The sequence below is a fragment of the Sander lucioperca genome, chromosome 12, assembly GCF_008315115.2.
Source record: "Sander lucioperca isolate FBNREF2018 chromosome 12, SLUC_FBN_1.2, whole genome shotgun sequence".
NCBI lineage: Eukaryota > Metazoa > Chordata > Actinopteri > Perciformes > Percidae > Sander > Sander lucioperca.
In genome coordinates, this window is record NC_050184.1 from 15,883,446 (window position 1) to 15,901,144 (window position 17,699).

Consider the following 17,699-nt stretch of genomic DNA (forward strand, 5'->3'; position numbering starts at 1 on the left):
CACTCGATGACATTGAAAATGAGGGTCTTGAGGATAAATAAAGGTTGAATGAATGCTTTATTGCTTTATTGTTCATATTTCTCTTTTATTGTTAAAAGAGAAAAGGCTTTGAGGACTAATAGTTGTATTTGGCAAATGTAACGCTATCACTGGAAACTAGTTTGTCCCAGGTTGCCAGAGTTAACTTCCCCAAATTCAACACAGAGCAGGACAGAGCCACTACCGTTAGCCTGACCTGTGATATAGCATTGTAGTATCCAGGACAGCTCCCACACAGTGGATGTTCCCGTCCTGAACCTGGCTTTTCCATCACTGTCAGCAGTAAGCCGGTTATCCAGGCATGCCAATGTTTGCAGCTTACCCTACAGCAGATAAGTATTAGTTACAGTTACTAAGCTATGATTAGACAATCGTTGTTTAGCGAATGCAAATCACTTGTCTTTTTGAAATTTACGTCTGCACGTCAGTTTTACAGATTAGTAGTTTCGTACCTTGACTGTGATTTTACTCATTACCCCTTTAATCCAGCATGTAATGCTTGGTATGCACTGAATACAACATCCCATAAATGCTGGAAAAATCAAACTGATCTGCATTATACTCAACAGCACCTGTCTTCTTCTTGTTTTACCTTGTGTATGAAGTACAGTATATGGAATGAAGATGCATATCACAGAAATATTCCCTCACTTTGTCTCAACAGCACTTTGGCATACAACAGCATGCAGCCTGAAATGTAAACACAGGAAACTGCAGCGAAGAAGAACTTCAACAATTGCATCTCACTTCTGTTCTCTCTCTGTTCATTGTCAGCTCTCAGTTTTCTATCAGGGCAATATTTGAAATCTTTCTTCAGCTACATATATCATGGTGCATCTTTTTCCCTATTATGGCCTGTGATCGCTTCATTTTTCTGTTTCCTTCCTCCCGCTCTTCTCTCTTCCTCGCTTTCTTACGACTCTCCCTTCCTCTGGCCAACATACACAACCTCAGACAGCCTGCACTCGCTTGGGGAATGAGAATTACGTCCAGTCTGTTTATTCAGTGGAGGTAGCCTGTGTGACGACTGGCTCTTCCACAAGAGCTATGTTTGACATTCGGCTTAAAGCAGACAGAGATATCACAGTAGACTTGTACAAACGCACAACCTAATTACCATTTACATTAGCAAAATCTTGGGACTGCTTAACCCAAGTTAAAGGCACACTTTATCAACCAGCTGTGTATCATAAAACTGTTAGTAGTATGTGTCAATGAACTATGGTAAACTGACCTCCATCTTACCAGTGCCCAGATCTCCGAGCACGGAGATCTGGGCGCACGCATCTCACAGATGACGCATTTTGCATCTCAGACCGAACTCAGATTAAACTGTAAAACTAGACAGCACTCATCAAATATAGACAAAGATTCTGTTCCTGTATTGCATATTTCCAACTTAAAATGTTTTCAGAAACTGTGAGACTGTGTAAAAATAGGCGCCAGGCTGTAAACACTCAGATTAATCTATAAAACTAGGCCGCGCTGATCAAATATTAACCAAGATTCTGTTATAGGGTATTGCATTTGTCTTGCCTAAAATTTTTTAGGAATCATGTTTCAGCTACAAGATTGTTTGTTACCAGCCGGCTGCTATAATAATTCTGTGATGTGCTCGCATTACACCCACCAGCGCCTTGTCTCTGTTTTCTCTGGCCATGTCACAACAATTTAAAACATGTTTCTGCCATTCTACTGCATAAAGACCCACTTCCCTGCAGCAAAATGCTTCTTTAAGCACCAGCTACATGATTTTTGTAAGTAGCAATCGATCTCGGCGGCACTCAGCTTTAATCACAAGTGAACAGCTTCCACTCAAAACACTTTAGCAGCTTCACAGTCACTGAAAAGCTTGGAGGGGCTTCTCCCAAAATGAACAGCTAATTAGTTAACGTCCCCACTTCAGAGGCATGAGTTTGTTGTTGCGGTTTTTGTTTCAAAGTCTTACAAAAAATGTCAAAGCAGCAGCCTAATCAGTTCTTAATGAGCCTGCATGAACTTTTTGGCAGTAATTGATGGGGTGAAGGCATAGTCTTGCACTGACAAATCTAGAATGAGAGCGCTCCAAGCACTACAAACAAGTACACCTGTCAAACAAAGATTGTACACATCTAATGTGTAAGCCTATGTGAATAACTAATATTCGGGATCACTAGCACCCACCTCGAGACTCACAAACACCAACAATCAGCCTAGTCATCCAAGGAAAATCTGTCATTTAGGCTAAAGTGAAGAACAGGATGAAAGATGTAATGGAAAGCACTACATACCCTACAAAGCCGGGCATAGTTAACTCTGGGAATTCAGAAATGTACAAAGCTAACTTTTCCTCCACTCTTCTCTTATTTACCGATATGTGTCCCTCAGGTGTCCGACAAGTGAAGTCATCGGTCTCCTATATCAGTCGCAAATATCAAACATGTCATAACCTATTCACCAACTGACTCAGACTAAAACAGACCCGATCCAACTCGGTCCAATCACGGCCAAGTCATATTCATAATCAGCTCGACAGACTTAATGCGTGCCCTCGCCTTCGGGACTTTTTATTAACAACATTGCACATTTGGTATAAAAAGCAACGTTGCACACATGCATTCCAACTTTCTTACCTTTCTCCACAGCGGTGACTCCCATGGACGGCTGACCCAGGCTGGCCTTCGTCTCCCATTTGCCCTCGTCGGGGTGGTACATCTCCACGGACGCCAGCGGGGTCTGCTGCTGGTTCATGCCCCCGAGCACCATCACTTGGCCCCCCAAGGCCACGGCCGAGGCCCCCGCCCGCGCAGTGGGCAGCGGCGGCAGCTGGCTCCACGTCTGGCTCTCCACATCCAGGACCTCGACGCTGTCCAGGGGCGCGCCCGTCTCGCTGCAGCCCCCCAACACGTAGAGCAGGCCTTCGTGGTAGACGGGAGTGCAGTAGACGCGGCGCTGCGACATGGGGGGGAACGGCTCCCAGTACAGGGACTTGACAGGACTCACCGCCATCTCCTGCACAGGCATGTCTCCAGGACAGAGAGGAGGGGACACAGCATCACACACCACGCCAGGGAAGAGGAAGAGGAAGAGGCAGAGGGTGGAGTGAGGTGGGGGGGGGGCTCGCAAAGGTGGAACAAAACTGAGCGAGAGCAGAAGAAACAAGCGGAGGAACAAGCTTGTTTCTGTCTGTTTGAGTGACCACCTGAACCCCTGCGTCCACAGAGGGAACGAGACAAGGGAAAAGTGAAAGATGGATAGAAGGAGGGGGGGTGAAGAAGATAGGGATGCTAGTGTGTGAAAGATGGACAGAAAAGGGAAAAAGAAAGAGCGAGGGAATGAGGAGAGTGTCTAACTCACTCCTCAGCCAGATGTCACAACTCCCTCTTTATTCAAATGTTTTATTCATCTGGCTGTTGGTGTTTTCGAGCAGCGAAGCCATCTGCCCTTCGATTCTCTCTATTCCTTTCTCTCCGGCCCTCTTCTCTCCTTCACTGCATCCTGCTGGGAGGTTATTTTGGTTAAAGTTTTGGCTTGAGTATATTCCTGGGCAAAAAAAAAGAAAAGAAAAGCCTGAAGAGGGTGTCCTAGGGTTTAATACTTAATCCTACAAAAACCTCAAAGTCAGGAGTGGAGGAGGAGATGGCACTGGATCAAAGACCCGAGAAGAGAGAGAGTTAAGGAACACTGAACTTCACTAGAGCACTGATAATCCAAGAGAAAGTCTTTATGGCAGAGACTTTTATACCTTTAAACAAAAAGGGAATTATTCAGGGCTACCAGTCCCCCTCAGCTGCAGCTCAGCAGTTCTATTTGCACCCTGGTGATAAAGCCTACAGGGGGAAAAAAACCTTTTATAAATGAACCAAAGTCTTTAAATGAAAACTCTACAGGAGTGTAATGACTGCAAGACCTTGTTACATTTAAAAAAAAAAAAAAAAATCTTCTCTTAATTAAACTAGAACTTCAAATCCTGGAGCGTTGTTCTATGACTCGCTGTCAGACACGGAGCCTTGTGAACTGTGTGTCTCGTAGCTTCGTGGTAGCTTCAGAGAGGATGAGGGTCCCTTGGTGGGTTCCAACCTGGAAAAAAAGACAACACAGGATTAGACGAGGGATTGGAGTATAAATTAAGAGCTAGAATGACAAATCTTAAATGAAGAGGAAGTTATCATTTAGGATTTATGGGACAATTATATCAGTTTGGGCTGAAAGTGATCAAGGGCAGGTGGGTTTCATCTTAATCCCCTGCTCCTGCCCCGCCCACTCCCACTCTCTCCAAGTGGCTGCCATGCAACGTATGCTGTTACATAATATCAAGGAGATGCTGTTACATAATACCAAGGAGATGAGTTCCATATTTGTAACTACCCAATTAGTTACAAATTCTGTTCAGTTTGCAAGGCAACTTGATCAACTGAACCTGTACAGTCTCCCTTATCCATGTAAAAAAAAACAACTATCAATTAGTACAGCAGATTGTTTTATCGTTTTTATACTGAAATTGTGATTTGAATTGTGTTGATTGATTACATTTTTGTCGAACAAAATCTGTGAAGTATAGGTGGAAGTCACGTCCCTTGGCTGATTTCAGAGCGTGTTCTGAGTCTGTCTGCTTCTGACTAACTCAGAATAAAAAGTAATCCTGTCAGGTAGCAACATACTAGTGCCACATTCAAATTACAATGTATGTTGTGATCAGAATCACATTTATACTGTTGACAGAAGTGAGATGTCTGGCTGTGTGTGTGTGTGTGTGTGTGTGTGTGTGTGTGTGTGTGTGTGTGTGTGTGTGTGTGTGTGTGTGTGTGTGTGTGTGTGTGCGTGTGTGTGTGTGTGTGTGTGTGTGTGTGTGTGTGTGTCATACAGTAGACACAGCAGAAGGCAAGCACACTGTGACCTGAGGACTGACAGGGAAAGAAGTGACATTTAGCAGGAGTGAGATAAAGTGACACAATAGCCTATATCTCTGTTCCTCAGTTTCTCCTCTGCTGTCCCTAATCTTGCAGCTCACACTCTACATTATACATATATAAAAACTATATATTCATAATTAATGATGCCTTCTTCATGGTCCCAATTACTGTAGTGGCCTGAGCCCTGTGGACACGCTGACCTTTTACAAGTGAGAGGGAAAGAGAAATGGGGACGACAGACAGCAGAAAGGTTAGTGTATGTCCATACCTGCATGTATGTATTTGTAGATGTATTTGCATATTAATTAATGATTTCAACATCAATGTGTGTCTACAGCGGAGAAAAGATTTAAGAACAATGCTAAGAAGCTCAGGATCATCAAACTACCTGACAGAGGTGTATAGACACTTTTTCACTCTGTAATTTATACAGTTCAGTAGCTTTAGTAGAGCAATGTCACGCCTACTTTGCTTGAAAAAAACAGCTTCTAACGTCATGTCAAACCTTTGTTTCACAGGCAATTCTCTGCTTTATTATCATTTTCTAATTGTTTTAGGTCCCTAATGCGAATAATGACACTGCTAAATTTGTTTTTGTTTGTTGGTTTCCAACAATAGGAGTGTACAGTTCTTTTACTCTTCGGTAGCGGTGGGCGGATCGATCCAAATATCGAATATATTGGTACCAACGTTGGTATTGATATTGATCAATACCAGTGTAATGCTGCTTTAAAGTGACGCTCCTGTCACAGCGCAGAACAGGCACACTTTGTCAACAACATCATGGCCACTAACACAACTCAGCAAAGATTGTTCTTGCTCGGGCTTTAACTTCTGGATATTTGGCAGCGTTGCCACAACGGATCATCGTTCTCAGCCACTCCCTCTGTTCCCTGATTGGACCGCCAAAAATTTGGCTGGAGAAAACCCAAGACTATACCGCGAACCCAGACGTAGTACTAAAGGTAAATGAAAATTGAGCGTAAGTACGTAGGAGGGCGGAGCCAGGCTAGTAAGATACAGTGGTAACACAACAAATTTTTACAAGCATAGGAAAATTATGTCCTGGGATTTAACTCCACAAAAACACTTAAAAAGGTAATAAAGGTCATAAAAATTCATTCACCTAATTATTCAAAAGTATCGGTAATGTATCGGTAATGTATCGGTATCGGCGATAATGGCGCTGTATTTACTTGGCATCGGATCGATCCCAAATATTGCAGTATCGCACGCCACTACTCTTGGGTGATATTTTTGTGAATGAACTTGCCAACAAATAGAAAGCAACAGGTAGCCTTAAATAGCAATGCGGGGGGTGCTCATTATGCAAATGATCAGGTCTCATGAACAGGGGGTATTCTTCAAATTGACACAAGCAATTTCCGGAAAGTTGTGCAGTTAAGAGTTTGGTGAGTTTGTCTTTAAACACTCCTACGAGGGGATAGGATAAATACTAACATGTCCTCGCATGAGGCCCAGTGTGAGGAAAACATGTTCACAAATGGCTCTTGGATATACTGTATGCATACATTTGACTGTGCATGTAAACTGAAGATTGCATGACATTCATATATTGTCATATATCCTTTACTGTATCTCCTAAGATGTGTGTACTGACTGTAGCTTATGTCTGTTCCGCTGACACGCTCATACTTTGTCTTTCAACATAAGCTGCTAATACAGACAACTCCCTTGTGTGAGTGGGTGGTATGAACAGTATGCTGCTGCTGGTAAAAGCGCCAAAAGAAAGGCAAATCAAAGATGCAGCTGTGGATGACCAACCAGTATAATCCCCTTATGATGAGTCCCCAGCTCTGGGTTGAACAAGAAAAAAACAATGTGCAGGGAACACATTGCAGCCGCACCGCAAATCTCGTTGCAACCATTTCTGGAACCATCACAGGTTCCATGTACTTGCCGTTATTAGCTAGAAGGAAACAGTTTCACAAAAGCCAGAGTATTATGCACATTAAGTTTGGGAATTGGCTAATACCCTTTCTTGTTTCCTGTTTTGAAAGAATATGAAACTAATTATTTTCTCAAAGATGCATCAGGAAGTTTGCATTTGTTCTAAAACATTGTAACATATTTGATCTTTACATACGCAGCATCACTATGAAGCCTGGTGAGTCTCATAGAAGAGAAAAACATATCTATTTGTAGCCTAGATTTAAAATAAGTAAATCCGCTTTTTGACACTAAGTCTGCAGTCTTTTTAAGTCCTCCAGAACTATTTGGAAGAAACTAGAAGGTTCCTTCAGCCCAATGATGTATGTTTCCACCGCAGTCTAAAGACCCGGGAAAATAAGGCAAATTAGTCCGCTGACATATAAAGGAACATGACAGAATGAGGGCTGGTGGTGGTCACTGGGGTAAACAAACTGTTCATTGTGCCAAACCCGTTTCATCTAATAAAAACACAAAATAGATCTTGTCTCACTGTGCTTTAGATCTTAACTGCTAAGAAACCATTATAAAATAAGGTTTTATTTCTCTCATTCAAAGCTCTCTCTCTCTCTCTCTCTCTCTCTCTCTCTCTCTCTCTCTCTCTCTCTCTCTCTCTCTCCTGAGACACACGTCTGCAGCCTGCAGTTCGGTGTGGCGCTGGCTTCCCCGATCTCTCTCTTTTTCTCTCCGTTTTTTTTTAAATGAAATGGGAAGCCGACAGCAAAGTGTACATTTACTTTTGTTATCAAACAAAGACAAATGTTCTCCCCTCGTCCTAAAATGGTCATAAACGATACGAGAGTACTTCCCTGTTTCATTAATGAAGAATGATGACGAGTGTGGCCGGTTAGCTCAGTTGGTAGAGAGGGCGCACATATATAGAGGTTTATCCCTCGACACAGAAGGTCCAGGGTTCAAGTCTGACCTGCGACGGTTACCTGCATCTCTCCCCCCTTTCATGTCTCAGTTTTCCTATCCATTAAAGGTGGAAATGCCCAAAAATAATCTTTAAAAAAAAGAATGTCGGCGAGTTGAAGTAGCATGTGTTAGCAAGTGTGTTGCATGTGTGTCTGTGTGTTAGAAAAATCAGCTACGGCTATCCCTGCAAACACCAACGTGAAGATTCCTAAATTTTCAGAACAAGGTACTACTAGCCCCCAGAACTCAAATTACACCCTGGTCCCTGAGGTCGAAGGGCAACGAGTTCCTGAGAAGGTTCCTAGTTCCAAGGGAAAGTTCAAAAAGCACCTTTAGTTTGAATGACTTATTATTATTCTCAAATTATATAAATGTGACATTGCAATTACTAAATCCTGACCACAAATTGGAAATACTTTTATTCAATTTACTTGCCAAGAGTTAGATAAGAACATAACCAGGGCTTTAAATTGACACCCGCCAACCCCCCAAATGCGGGTAATGAACTTTTACTAACTAATAAAATGAACTTCGGCGGGCAACATTGTAAACTTACTAGCTAATTTGGCCGGTGATGAATGAAGAGAACAACACTGTGTTTGTGTGAATGGCAGGCTGCAGAAAACAAGTCAGTGTTTCCAGATTGGTCTGTTTTCTGCCATGAAATTTGGTGTGTGTGTGTGTGTGTTTAGCTTGGAAAACTTCATCTTTATCTGGCAACAGTGCTTGTAGTACTATTCTTACATTTCCCATGAACACTATGTCCTGGTGTTTCATATTACCATTGGCTATGTGCCTAGCGTGCACGGTTTCGATTAGGAGCTACGCTGAAACGGGGAAGACAAACGGAATGGCACGCAACAAATCAGAGGAGCTGAAATTAAAGTAAAGTTAATTAGGAAAAACAAAATTTGGCTAGTGGAAAATCTGATTGGCTGGTAACTTTAAAAATCTACTAGCCATGTTGGCTGGTGATCAAAAGAGTTCATTTAAAGCCCTGAACATAACTAACATAAAGAGCCAACAGACAATTAGCCTAACTCACTTTAAAGACTGGAGGCAGGAGGAAATGGCAATGGAAAAATACATCGAACAACACATGAGTGAGACGACTGACTTTTCAGTTCTATTATTTATCAGTGTTCTGTGATTTTGGGAGACAAGCCTACTGCTTTGTTACAATCCGAAGATTCTGCCACAAACATGCTTTCATTGGATTAGGAAATATTCATGGCAGCGTAGTAACATTTGATGTACAATATGCGGGTTAAGTCTTGCTGCTAAATATAACATCTTAAGCTTGTCATATCATAAATAGTGCACCCACATCCTCACACCTCTGAGGAGAAGAAACATACATCAGTCTTTCCTGTTGATCTCTATTACTTCCAGTGAGTGTACTATGGAGATAAGCAGGCATGGCAAACTCAAAAGGATGCAAATGTATTTTTCAGTTCACAGTTCGTTCTCTGGAAAAAATAGCATCTCTTTCCTCTCGGTCTTTCTACCTCTCCTCCCTTATAATGATCCCCCCTGATGATGCCAAAAATAGGTGACTTAAAGGCCATGATGAATCTATAAATTGCTTGTGTTGAAAATATTGTAGGTGTTTCATTTAAGGATCTAATTGAGCGTTTTATTATATAATACCAGGCAGAGTACACACCGTTGTCCCAATGCTCAGCTGCTAGAGATTATTATACTTTCTGGTTATCAGCTGTGAATGGTGCCGTGTTAGAGCGTGAATGGCAGATGTGACTATGACCAAGACTCCCTGGGGTGCTCTGTCCCTACTAGCAATACATGCTGACAGCCTAATACATTAAGCCAAAAACACAATAACCGCACAGTGCAGGGAATCAACCACCTAGTAGAAGGGGAAAATTGAGAATATTTACTGCTGTATCACTCTTTAGGGATCCTGAAGTTTAATTTGACCTAGAAAATGTGTAAATGTTCAAATCTATCAAATTGAAACCGTTTTCCAAAATGACCAACGTAATACATGATTAGGTATTTCCTGTATAGCTTCACTGGCAGTGATAGACTATAGCAGGAACTCCTAAGTCTTTTCTTAGCATAGAACCAAAATAGCACTTTTACTGTTATCCTGGGACTTGCCTCCTGAAATAGAGCATAACTGTAGAGAGGGACTATGTAGAAGTTGGCCCAAGGGTCTCTACTAACATAGGAAATGTACTGTAATCATCTGCTGGGAGTTCTCCCATGAGACAACAGGAACATCAGTGGTATACTGCCAAAAGCCTCCTGGGGATACTTTCAGTATATGTCTACGAAGCCATTAAGCTGATGCAACTGATGACGATAGGGACAGCTGGAACTGCTGATTTATAAAGAAATAAATAAGTCAAATACTAGCCATTTTTCAAGATTAAAATAAGAACATATCTGGAAGTCACCATTGAGTGTTAAGACTATTCAAACCAAATTTATCCAAATGGCTTATTTTACAATAAGGACCAGCTCCCTGTAGCTTTTGAAACGGCTAATTTGCATAAACATCATTTGGAACTCAATAATGCTTTAAAAGAGTTGACAAGCTATATCAAAATCACCGGAGGTTGCTGCTTGGTTAAAAATCTTCAATTTCTACTTCAACACCAGCATTAGAGGTAGGGTTACATGGATGTAGGAAAATTATTTAAGACCTAGAACACTTTAGCGAATTTAAGACTTTATAAGGCCTAAAATTAGAATTTTTTTTTTTGACTTTTTAAGACCCTGCAGAAACCCTGAATGGGCAACAGAGGAAAAATGATCATGCACTTAGAAATCGTTGTAACAAAACAATGCTAATATCATCTAGCAATGTTAGCATCATCAGCAGCAGTCGTGGGCAGGTTCCCGTCCTCATCTCCACCCTCCAGCTTTTCGTGGTCCTGGTCAGAGAATAGTGTTAAGGCCCGGACACACAGAGCCGACAGCCAAACTTCGGCAGAAAAGGCAGTTGGGCTGATCAGTCTCCCCAAATTGGTCAAAAAATGCCTCGGAACACAGCAAAGCGACGAGACGTAATACGTCTCCATAACAGCAGGTGGCGCTAACCTGTATTGTCGCCCAAAAATGAAAACCGGCAGCTGATTGGACGAACGCGTCACATGGGTCTGGTTTCTCCGGAAATTCAAAGACAGACTGTCATGCATGGCGGCTTGTTCAGAATACGATCTCATATTGTACTAAAATAGTTCACCGAAACGTGTTTCTGAAAACATTTTAAGCGAGAAATAGGCCATGCAGTCGCTGAATCTGTCTTCATTTCAGATCAACAAAGGTCAGTTTAAAAGATTTCCGTCAGATTTTGAGAGACTCTAGTCACGCTCATTCTGCTCCCCGTTTCCGGGTTAGCACTCTACCAATCAGATGGGTCATTTGAGTCCGACTGCCGGCAGTGCCCGCCCCGCCGATTATACAAGTCAAATTGGCCAAAATGAAGGACGACGGCCCCTCGGACGGACGACGACATGGAACACACCGAGAAACAGAGTCGAGTCACTGACCTCGCCAGACTGTCCAACGGCCGATTATCGGCTCTGTGCATCCGGGCCTTAATTAGTATTAAGAACTAACTAACTAACAATTACTTTCCCAGTTTTGATAAAGTCTCCACCTATGGTCTCCACACAATTTGTTAATGCCAGGTTCCCAAAAGATTGTGCTCTGGCTAACAGGAAGGGCAGTAACAAAAAAGCTGCACTTTTCAAACACACAAATGACACCTGTGGTGTCGGCTTTCAGGTAAAAAAATAAATTAAAAGAAATGCTTGTGTCAAACAACTGACACTACAACAACCATGGAGATGGCAAGGAGTAACACCTGTTTGGCACTGTGTTTTTGCCATTTAATTTATATAACAATCAACCAAATGGATTGCACTTACTGAGGCAAAAGCAGCTGGCTGCTATTGAGACAAAACAGACATCAATATGCATCCATTAGCATTTGGAGAACTTTGCAACAGGAGCAAAATCATCTATTTTTCTGTCCCTTATGTCTCTTACATTCAAAACCATCATGACTGTTTTTTTTGTCTCCAATTATGTCAGCAGTCTCTTTAATCTGTTGTGAAAAATGCTAACAACATACATTTGCTTTAATTGCATATTAAATCGTGGGAATGGCTCAGAGCGAGAGAGTTCGGTCCTGCTAATTTGGACATATTAAAAAAGACAATTTAACTTAGCCGATGAGTTGATGAGATCACACTCTAAAACAAGTGAATTCTCCTCGACAAAATCTGGGACAGTGGCAATGAAAATCGCAGTGTCTCATGTTGATGTAAAAATGTATTTTCAAATTTACTGTCTTTAAGTCATATTAGATGTTTATGTTGAGCGTTAGCATTCTGTGAATAAGTAATGGTGGATGAAGTTGTGGAGACGATGAGGAGGAAGATGACAAAGGGGCCCTCGGGGGAAAGAATGACAGAGATTATGCTTATGGTGAGATAATGATGGATTATAATTGCTTAAAATCAAAACGCTGGTAAGAAATGCTCCCAGTGGTTTGATTGGCATCTTTACCCCGGTCATGTCATCAATTGAATTTCCTCACATTCTAATGGGAATCAAGGTGAATCTTTAATTACTGCCTAGTGAATGGTGTGAATATCAATCACTGAGTAAGTAAATTCAGAAATAACACTGTGGATGCTGTAAGAGGCAGCTGAGCTCCTGAAATACTTTCAGGCTTTGAGTGACAAATGCAGCACATGCATGCAGCCCCCCCTTGCTGACAATCAGTACAGAATGTCAATAACAAAATCTCATTTCAAAGGTATCAGCTGTTATTTCCGCTTGAGGGAGCGATGGCTTGTCAGTTGAAATCAATAAAGAAAACAAAAGAACAAGGTTTGTATATTAAAGATATGCAAATCAGTCTCACACAGCACGGATGACAGCTGCATCTTCAACAGTAAAAGAGTATTGATGTATGACACCATTTCATGAAAAGTATCTACTTCAAGTTAGCAAAGTTTGCAATTTAGCAAGCGTGTCTCCAGTGTGTATGTCTTTGGAGTTTCTTGGTTTGCGCTTCGCTGCCATTCCGCTCTGTGCTTTGATTTTTCATCCTGACAAGCTTAACCTAAAAAGGTATATTTCAGCATGTCACAATAGAGCTGTGAAGTGGGTGGACTATTAACTGTGGATTTCCACAGGATGCAGAACGTCTGCGAACCGGCTCCGCTGCGGAACGGCTGCGTGCTCCGCCGTCCGTCAATACCCACCAGGTTCGGATTTGTTGCGTAACGGCTGCGGCCAGCCGACCACGAGATCTCACGAATTCACGTATGTTCGCGCGATATAACAGGATGTAGTTTCTATAAACAGAACCACAAATCCAACAACAGTTTGTTTCCATCCAGAGGAGTAGAGGGGAAACAACTCTGTGCTGTGTTTTCAAGGTGTAGTGCAGGAAAATATGACCCGCCGTGAGCGCGGTGTATTTTATTTTGAAAAGTAACCGGATGTTTTATTTTGTTTCTGTGCCCGACTTCCTGTCCCGCACTATCTGAATTGTGCTGAATTGCTGCGGAGCTCTCCGTCGTCCGTCAAAAATAGAAGCTCTGCGTATCTGCTCCAGAGGGCTGCGGACTGACGGAGCTGGGACGGAGTAGGGACACAGACGTTCTGCAGTCAGTGGAAATACACACACTGACTTTAATGGAAACCTAATGACTCCGTCGATGTTCTGGAGACGTTCCGCAGATGTTCCGCATCCAGTGGAAATTGCCGGTAAGGGTGCTCCATGTTCTGGAAGTAGTGTCCCAATCATTTTCCCCCCATTGTAACTTTGACAACTCTCACGATTAAATGATCAGTACAAAAGATGAACAACTGCGATAGAAAATATCTGGTTCTTTGATTAAAAAGGCCATGTCAACTTTACAATGTAACGTCCATTTAGGATTAGGCATGGGTTGTGTTCAAATTAGTTTACAAATTACGTGTTAGTCCTCATTCATTCAAACTTGACATCCAATGACAGCAACAAGAAAAGGAGGATGAGTGACACTTCTCATCTATGATAATATACTATAATAGCTAGGCTTGCTCTGTATTTAAGAGACAAAAAACAGCACATGACAATGTTTCGTTGTATTGTCGCCCATCTCTCCATGTGTTAATGACATTGTTCCTGTTATATGCAGAGCAAAACTTATATTATCTGCGTCGGGTAAGAACACATTAAAGATAGCCATCAGACACAGACAGAACACTGATTATTCTGTTACCTTCAATTATGTTCACGCAATGTTAGTCACGCTAATGCGCCGAAGCTTTGTAGCTGCAGTGCATAAGATATGTCTAAGATGTGGTTAATAGAGAAGCATTATATATAATACCTGAAAGTCAATTGACTTGTCAGCTGATACATGAGCAGATCTCATCTCTGAATAAGATGTGTGCCAAGCTCTTGAGACATCTTGTGCAAGAAAAAGGTCAAGTATGTTTATGTTTCATTTCCGACAACTCAGAGCTAGAGAGGCTCACCATGCAGAAACTGTGAAGTGCGTCAAGACAGGCGCATAATCACAGCGATGCTCTGCTGTGAATACGCCTTTTATTTCCTCTCGGCTATTTTGCAGTGGAGGCTGTTTTCTAATGCATGGAACAACACGCTGAAATCCAAGTCCACCCCAAACCCAAAAATAGTTCAAGGGAGCTTTTTCACTGTTCCCTCTACTCTCCTCCTCTCCTCCTCCATCCCTGCTGCTTGCTGCATCCCAGATCCACACTTAAAGTTTGATGCTGCTTGTCATTCATAATTTAAATCTGATGTGCATTGTGTTCTGGTTCCCCGACTTCCAAATCCTGCTCTCTTGGTTCATTACTCCCTTGAGATTTCCCTTTTTCTATTTCTCAGCTCTTTTACTGTCATCTTCCAGTTTCTGTTTGTATCGTAACAGCTGACTGATATAACTGATATGTAATTTAATATATCCTTATAATGAAAGGTGTAGGTACAACCTTTTTTTTTTTTTTTTTTTTTTTTTTTTTTGATTATACTGTTTCTATGTTTCATTCTTTCTATAGTATATGTTATATGATGTGTGTTTTAGTCTTGGTTTCTGATGTGAAGCACTTTGGATACCTGCTGGTTACTGTAAAGTGCTATATAAATAAATGTTGATTGATTGATTGATTGATTGATTGATTGATTGATTGATTGATTGATTGATTGATTGTCATATTGGCCGTTTAAAATGGTGAGGAAGAACAATGGTGGGAATTTAGAAAGCCAATTTCCTGAAACATCACTTTACTCCAATGTAGTAGGTGGCTCCTCCATCACAGACCAAGTGCCCCATTGCTTTATACTTACAAAATGTCACCTACAGAACTACAGACCGCTGCAGCAGCTAATCGCACTTTTAATGGTCAATTTTATTTATAAGAGAAATTAAGCAGATCAAAGGTTTTATATAGAATAGGAATTAAACTCTCTTGCCAAGTTGGTAGAGCGGGCGCACATATGTAGAGGTTTATTCCTCGACGCAGAAGGTCCAGGGTTCGAATCCGACCTGTGACAGTTTTCCTGCATGTCTTCCCCCTCTCTCCTTTCATATCTCAGCTTTCCTATCCAATAAAGGCAGAAATGCCCAAAAAAAAAAAAAAAAGTACACTTGCACTACGGACTGTGCTTGAAATATTATGTAATTTGTTCCACATCTTTGTGATGCTGCACTAAAGAAATATGGCAGTTTGACTGAAGGAAATGCAGTGGAATTTCATTTTAACTTAACACCCCAAATCAGAAAATGGTTACACAGTAAATCCAAAAGTTTCTGAAGAGCAATTTTAGATCTCTTTTAGGAAGGGAAGGAGAGTTATTTGTTTGTCATATTCTTGCTCTACAAATGTTTCAACACTGCAACAGACATTTTCGATAATCCACTGTTGCACAATACACAACCATCTTTTATTTCCCTGTCACCATTTTAAGGCAATATAGCTGGGATTTTTTAATAGCAAGTATGTTGATTGTATTGCTTTTGACAAACACCGGATTTTGCAGCGACCAGATTTAGTGTCACAAAGTTGAGTTTAATTATCATAATTACCTATAAGCGTGAGGCAATGGGCCTTCACTGTACGATGCTTGACCATTATTTTCATCAAGGCTCATCAACAGGATTATAGTCTTGCATTGCCAGAACCTGGCTAGTCCACAGCATTTCAGGATGGGAAAAAAACGTGCTCTGGTTTATTGTTTTTATTATTTCTTGAAAACCAATCACAAAAAAAAGAGCTTAAAATGCAACTTGATAGTGATAACTAGCAGTTAAGAAATAGACTGTGTAGCCTATTTTTCTTTTACACTACAAAAAAAAACGTTTTAAATAACCATTTTTTTAATATTTAATTTTGTTTTAATAATACTGTTTCTAATTGTTTAACTGAGTATAACGATTAAGGATATATTCTATCTACAAGTGATAATCAATATATTTATTGATTATACTTGTAATTTAGTAAATGGCTACAAACGATTATTTTATCCAACAAAAAAATAGGCAATGAATGACACAGGAAAAAAAGCGGGCAGTGTGTCATCCTTTCCCAGCCATTATGAGAGTAGGGCACTTCAAATAAAAAAGGCCTGCCCTTGTAGAACCTTCGGAGGTACAGTGCTGTATATTGAAATGTGAATGGGTTATGGTTCAGTCATCCCATTCTCGATTAAGCTTGAGTCACCACTAGACGGGGAATTAATACTGGAAGCAGTGACTGTAAACATGGGGTGGTGAATTTCAATACAGATGAGGGCAACCAGTGTGAAACAACCGTTGAGTGTGTCAGTGCGCGCACACATACTCTGAGAAAGATACAAATGCACACACACGGATGGTATAGAAACACATTCAGCTGAGTCATTTTATCATCAAAAAAAGAGCAAGAGCAGAGACGATGTTCAAAGCAGACAGAAGAGAAAGAGAAGTATGAGAGAACGACTGAATGCAAAATGCAAAAAGTAGTTGCAATTTGCATGAAAGAGAAAAAGATGAAGGAAGTTGGACCAAAGAAATACAAAGGAACAGCTAGTCAAAGATGTGACCGAATAAAAAACACAGTGCTGGTGAGAAACAGAAAGTAGAGGGAGAGGACGGTCACGTAAGAGCAAAAGGAAAATGTGTTTGTATGGGAATTACACCAACGCACGCTGTCTGCCAGGCAGACTAAATGAAAGTGTTTCTCTCCGCCGCACATTCCCCATCAGTCCCACTAAGAGGAACAGCAGGCCCAGTCGGCAAAGATGCCCCTGAGGTTAACTGTCCAATCAGTCTCCACGGAGACAGCCTCAATGACATCATCGGGGGTGAATGCTGCTAGCGCAACACAAACTGATAAGCCACCGCGTCACCAGTGTCGTGTGACCCCACAGACACATACATGACTGTTGGTATTGTGTTGCTTGTTTCACTTCAATCTGTAACATTTAATCTTCTAGATGTAATCCTCTTTGCCCGGCTTTCGCTTTCTTTCTTTTTTTCAACAACTGATGGATAATAACTGCTATAAAAACTAGAAACTAAAATGACATTAAATGTCTCTCTTACTTGTTAGAACAATACTGTAGGGCTGCACAATTAAATTGCAATTTTATCAAAATCAATATGGAATTTTGCAATATGGTGTTATGTAGCAGGGAATAATAGGACCCAAACGCAGAGAGCAGGCAGGCAGGAGAAAGTTTGAGCTGAGGATTTATTTTGACCAAAAGAACAAAAAACTCATCAACAAAGGGAGTCCTGAGAGCTGCAGCAGGCAAAAACTTCAAGTACAACAACTAGGAGCTTGAGACAAAAGGAAATCCACAGAGGCTAAATACACGAGGTAACGAGCAAATAAGGGACAGGTGATACAGTAGGTGAAACA

At 41.3% G+C, this 17,699-nt stretch overlaps 1 protein-coding gene across 1 annotated transcript in view; it reads right to left on the reverse strand.

The window, feature by feature from the left end:
* LOC116040698 (kelch domain-containing protein 8B) overlaps positions 1-17,699 on the reverse strand; it is a 173,465-nt gene that overhangs the window by 138,278 nt on the left and 17,488 nt on the right. The window contains exon 2 of the mRNA XM_031286261.2: positions 2,652-4,098. Within this exon, the coding sequence (XP_031142121.1) occupies positions 2,652-3,042 (391 nt within the window). The 5' untranslated portion in view covers positions 3,043-4,098. The remainder of the gene's footprint in view (positions 1-2,651; positions 4,099-17,699) is intronic.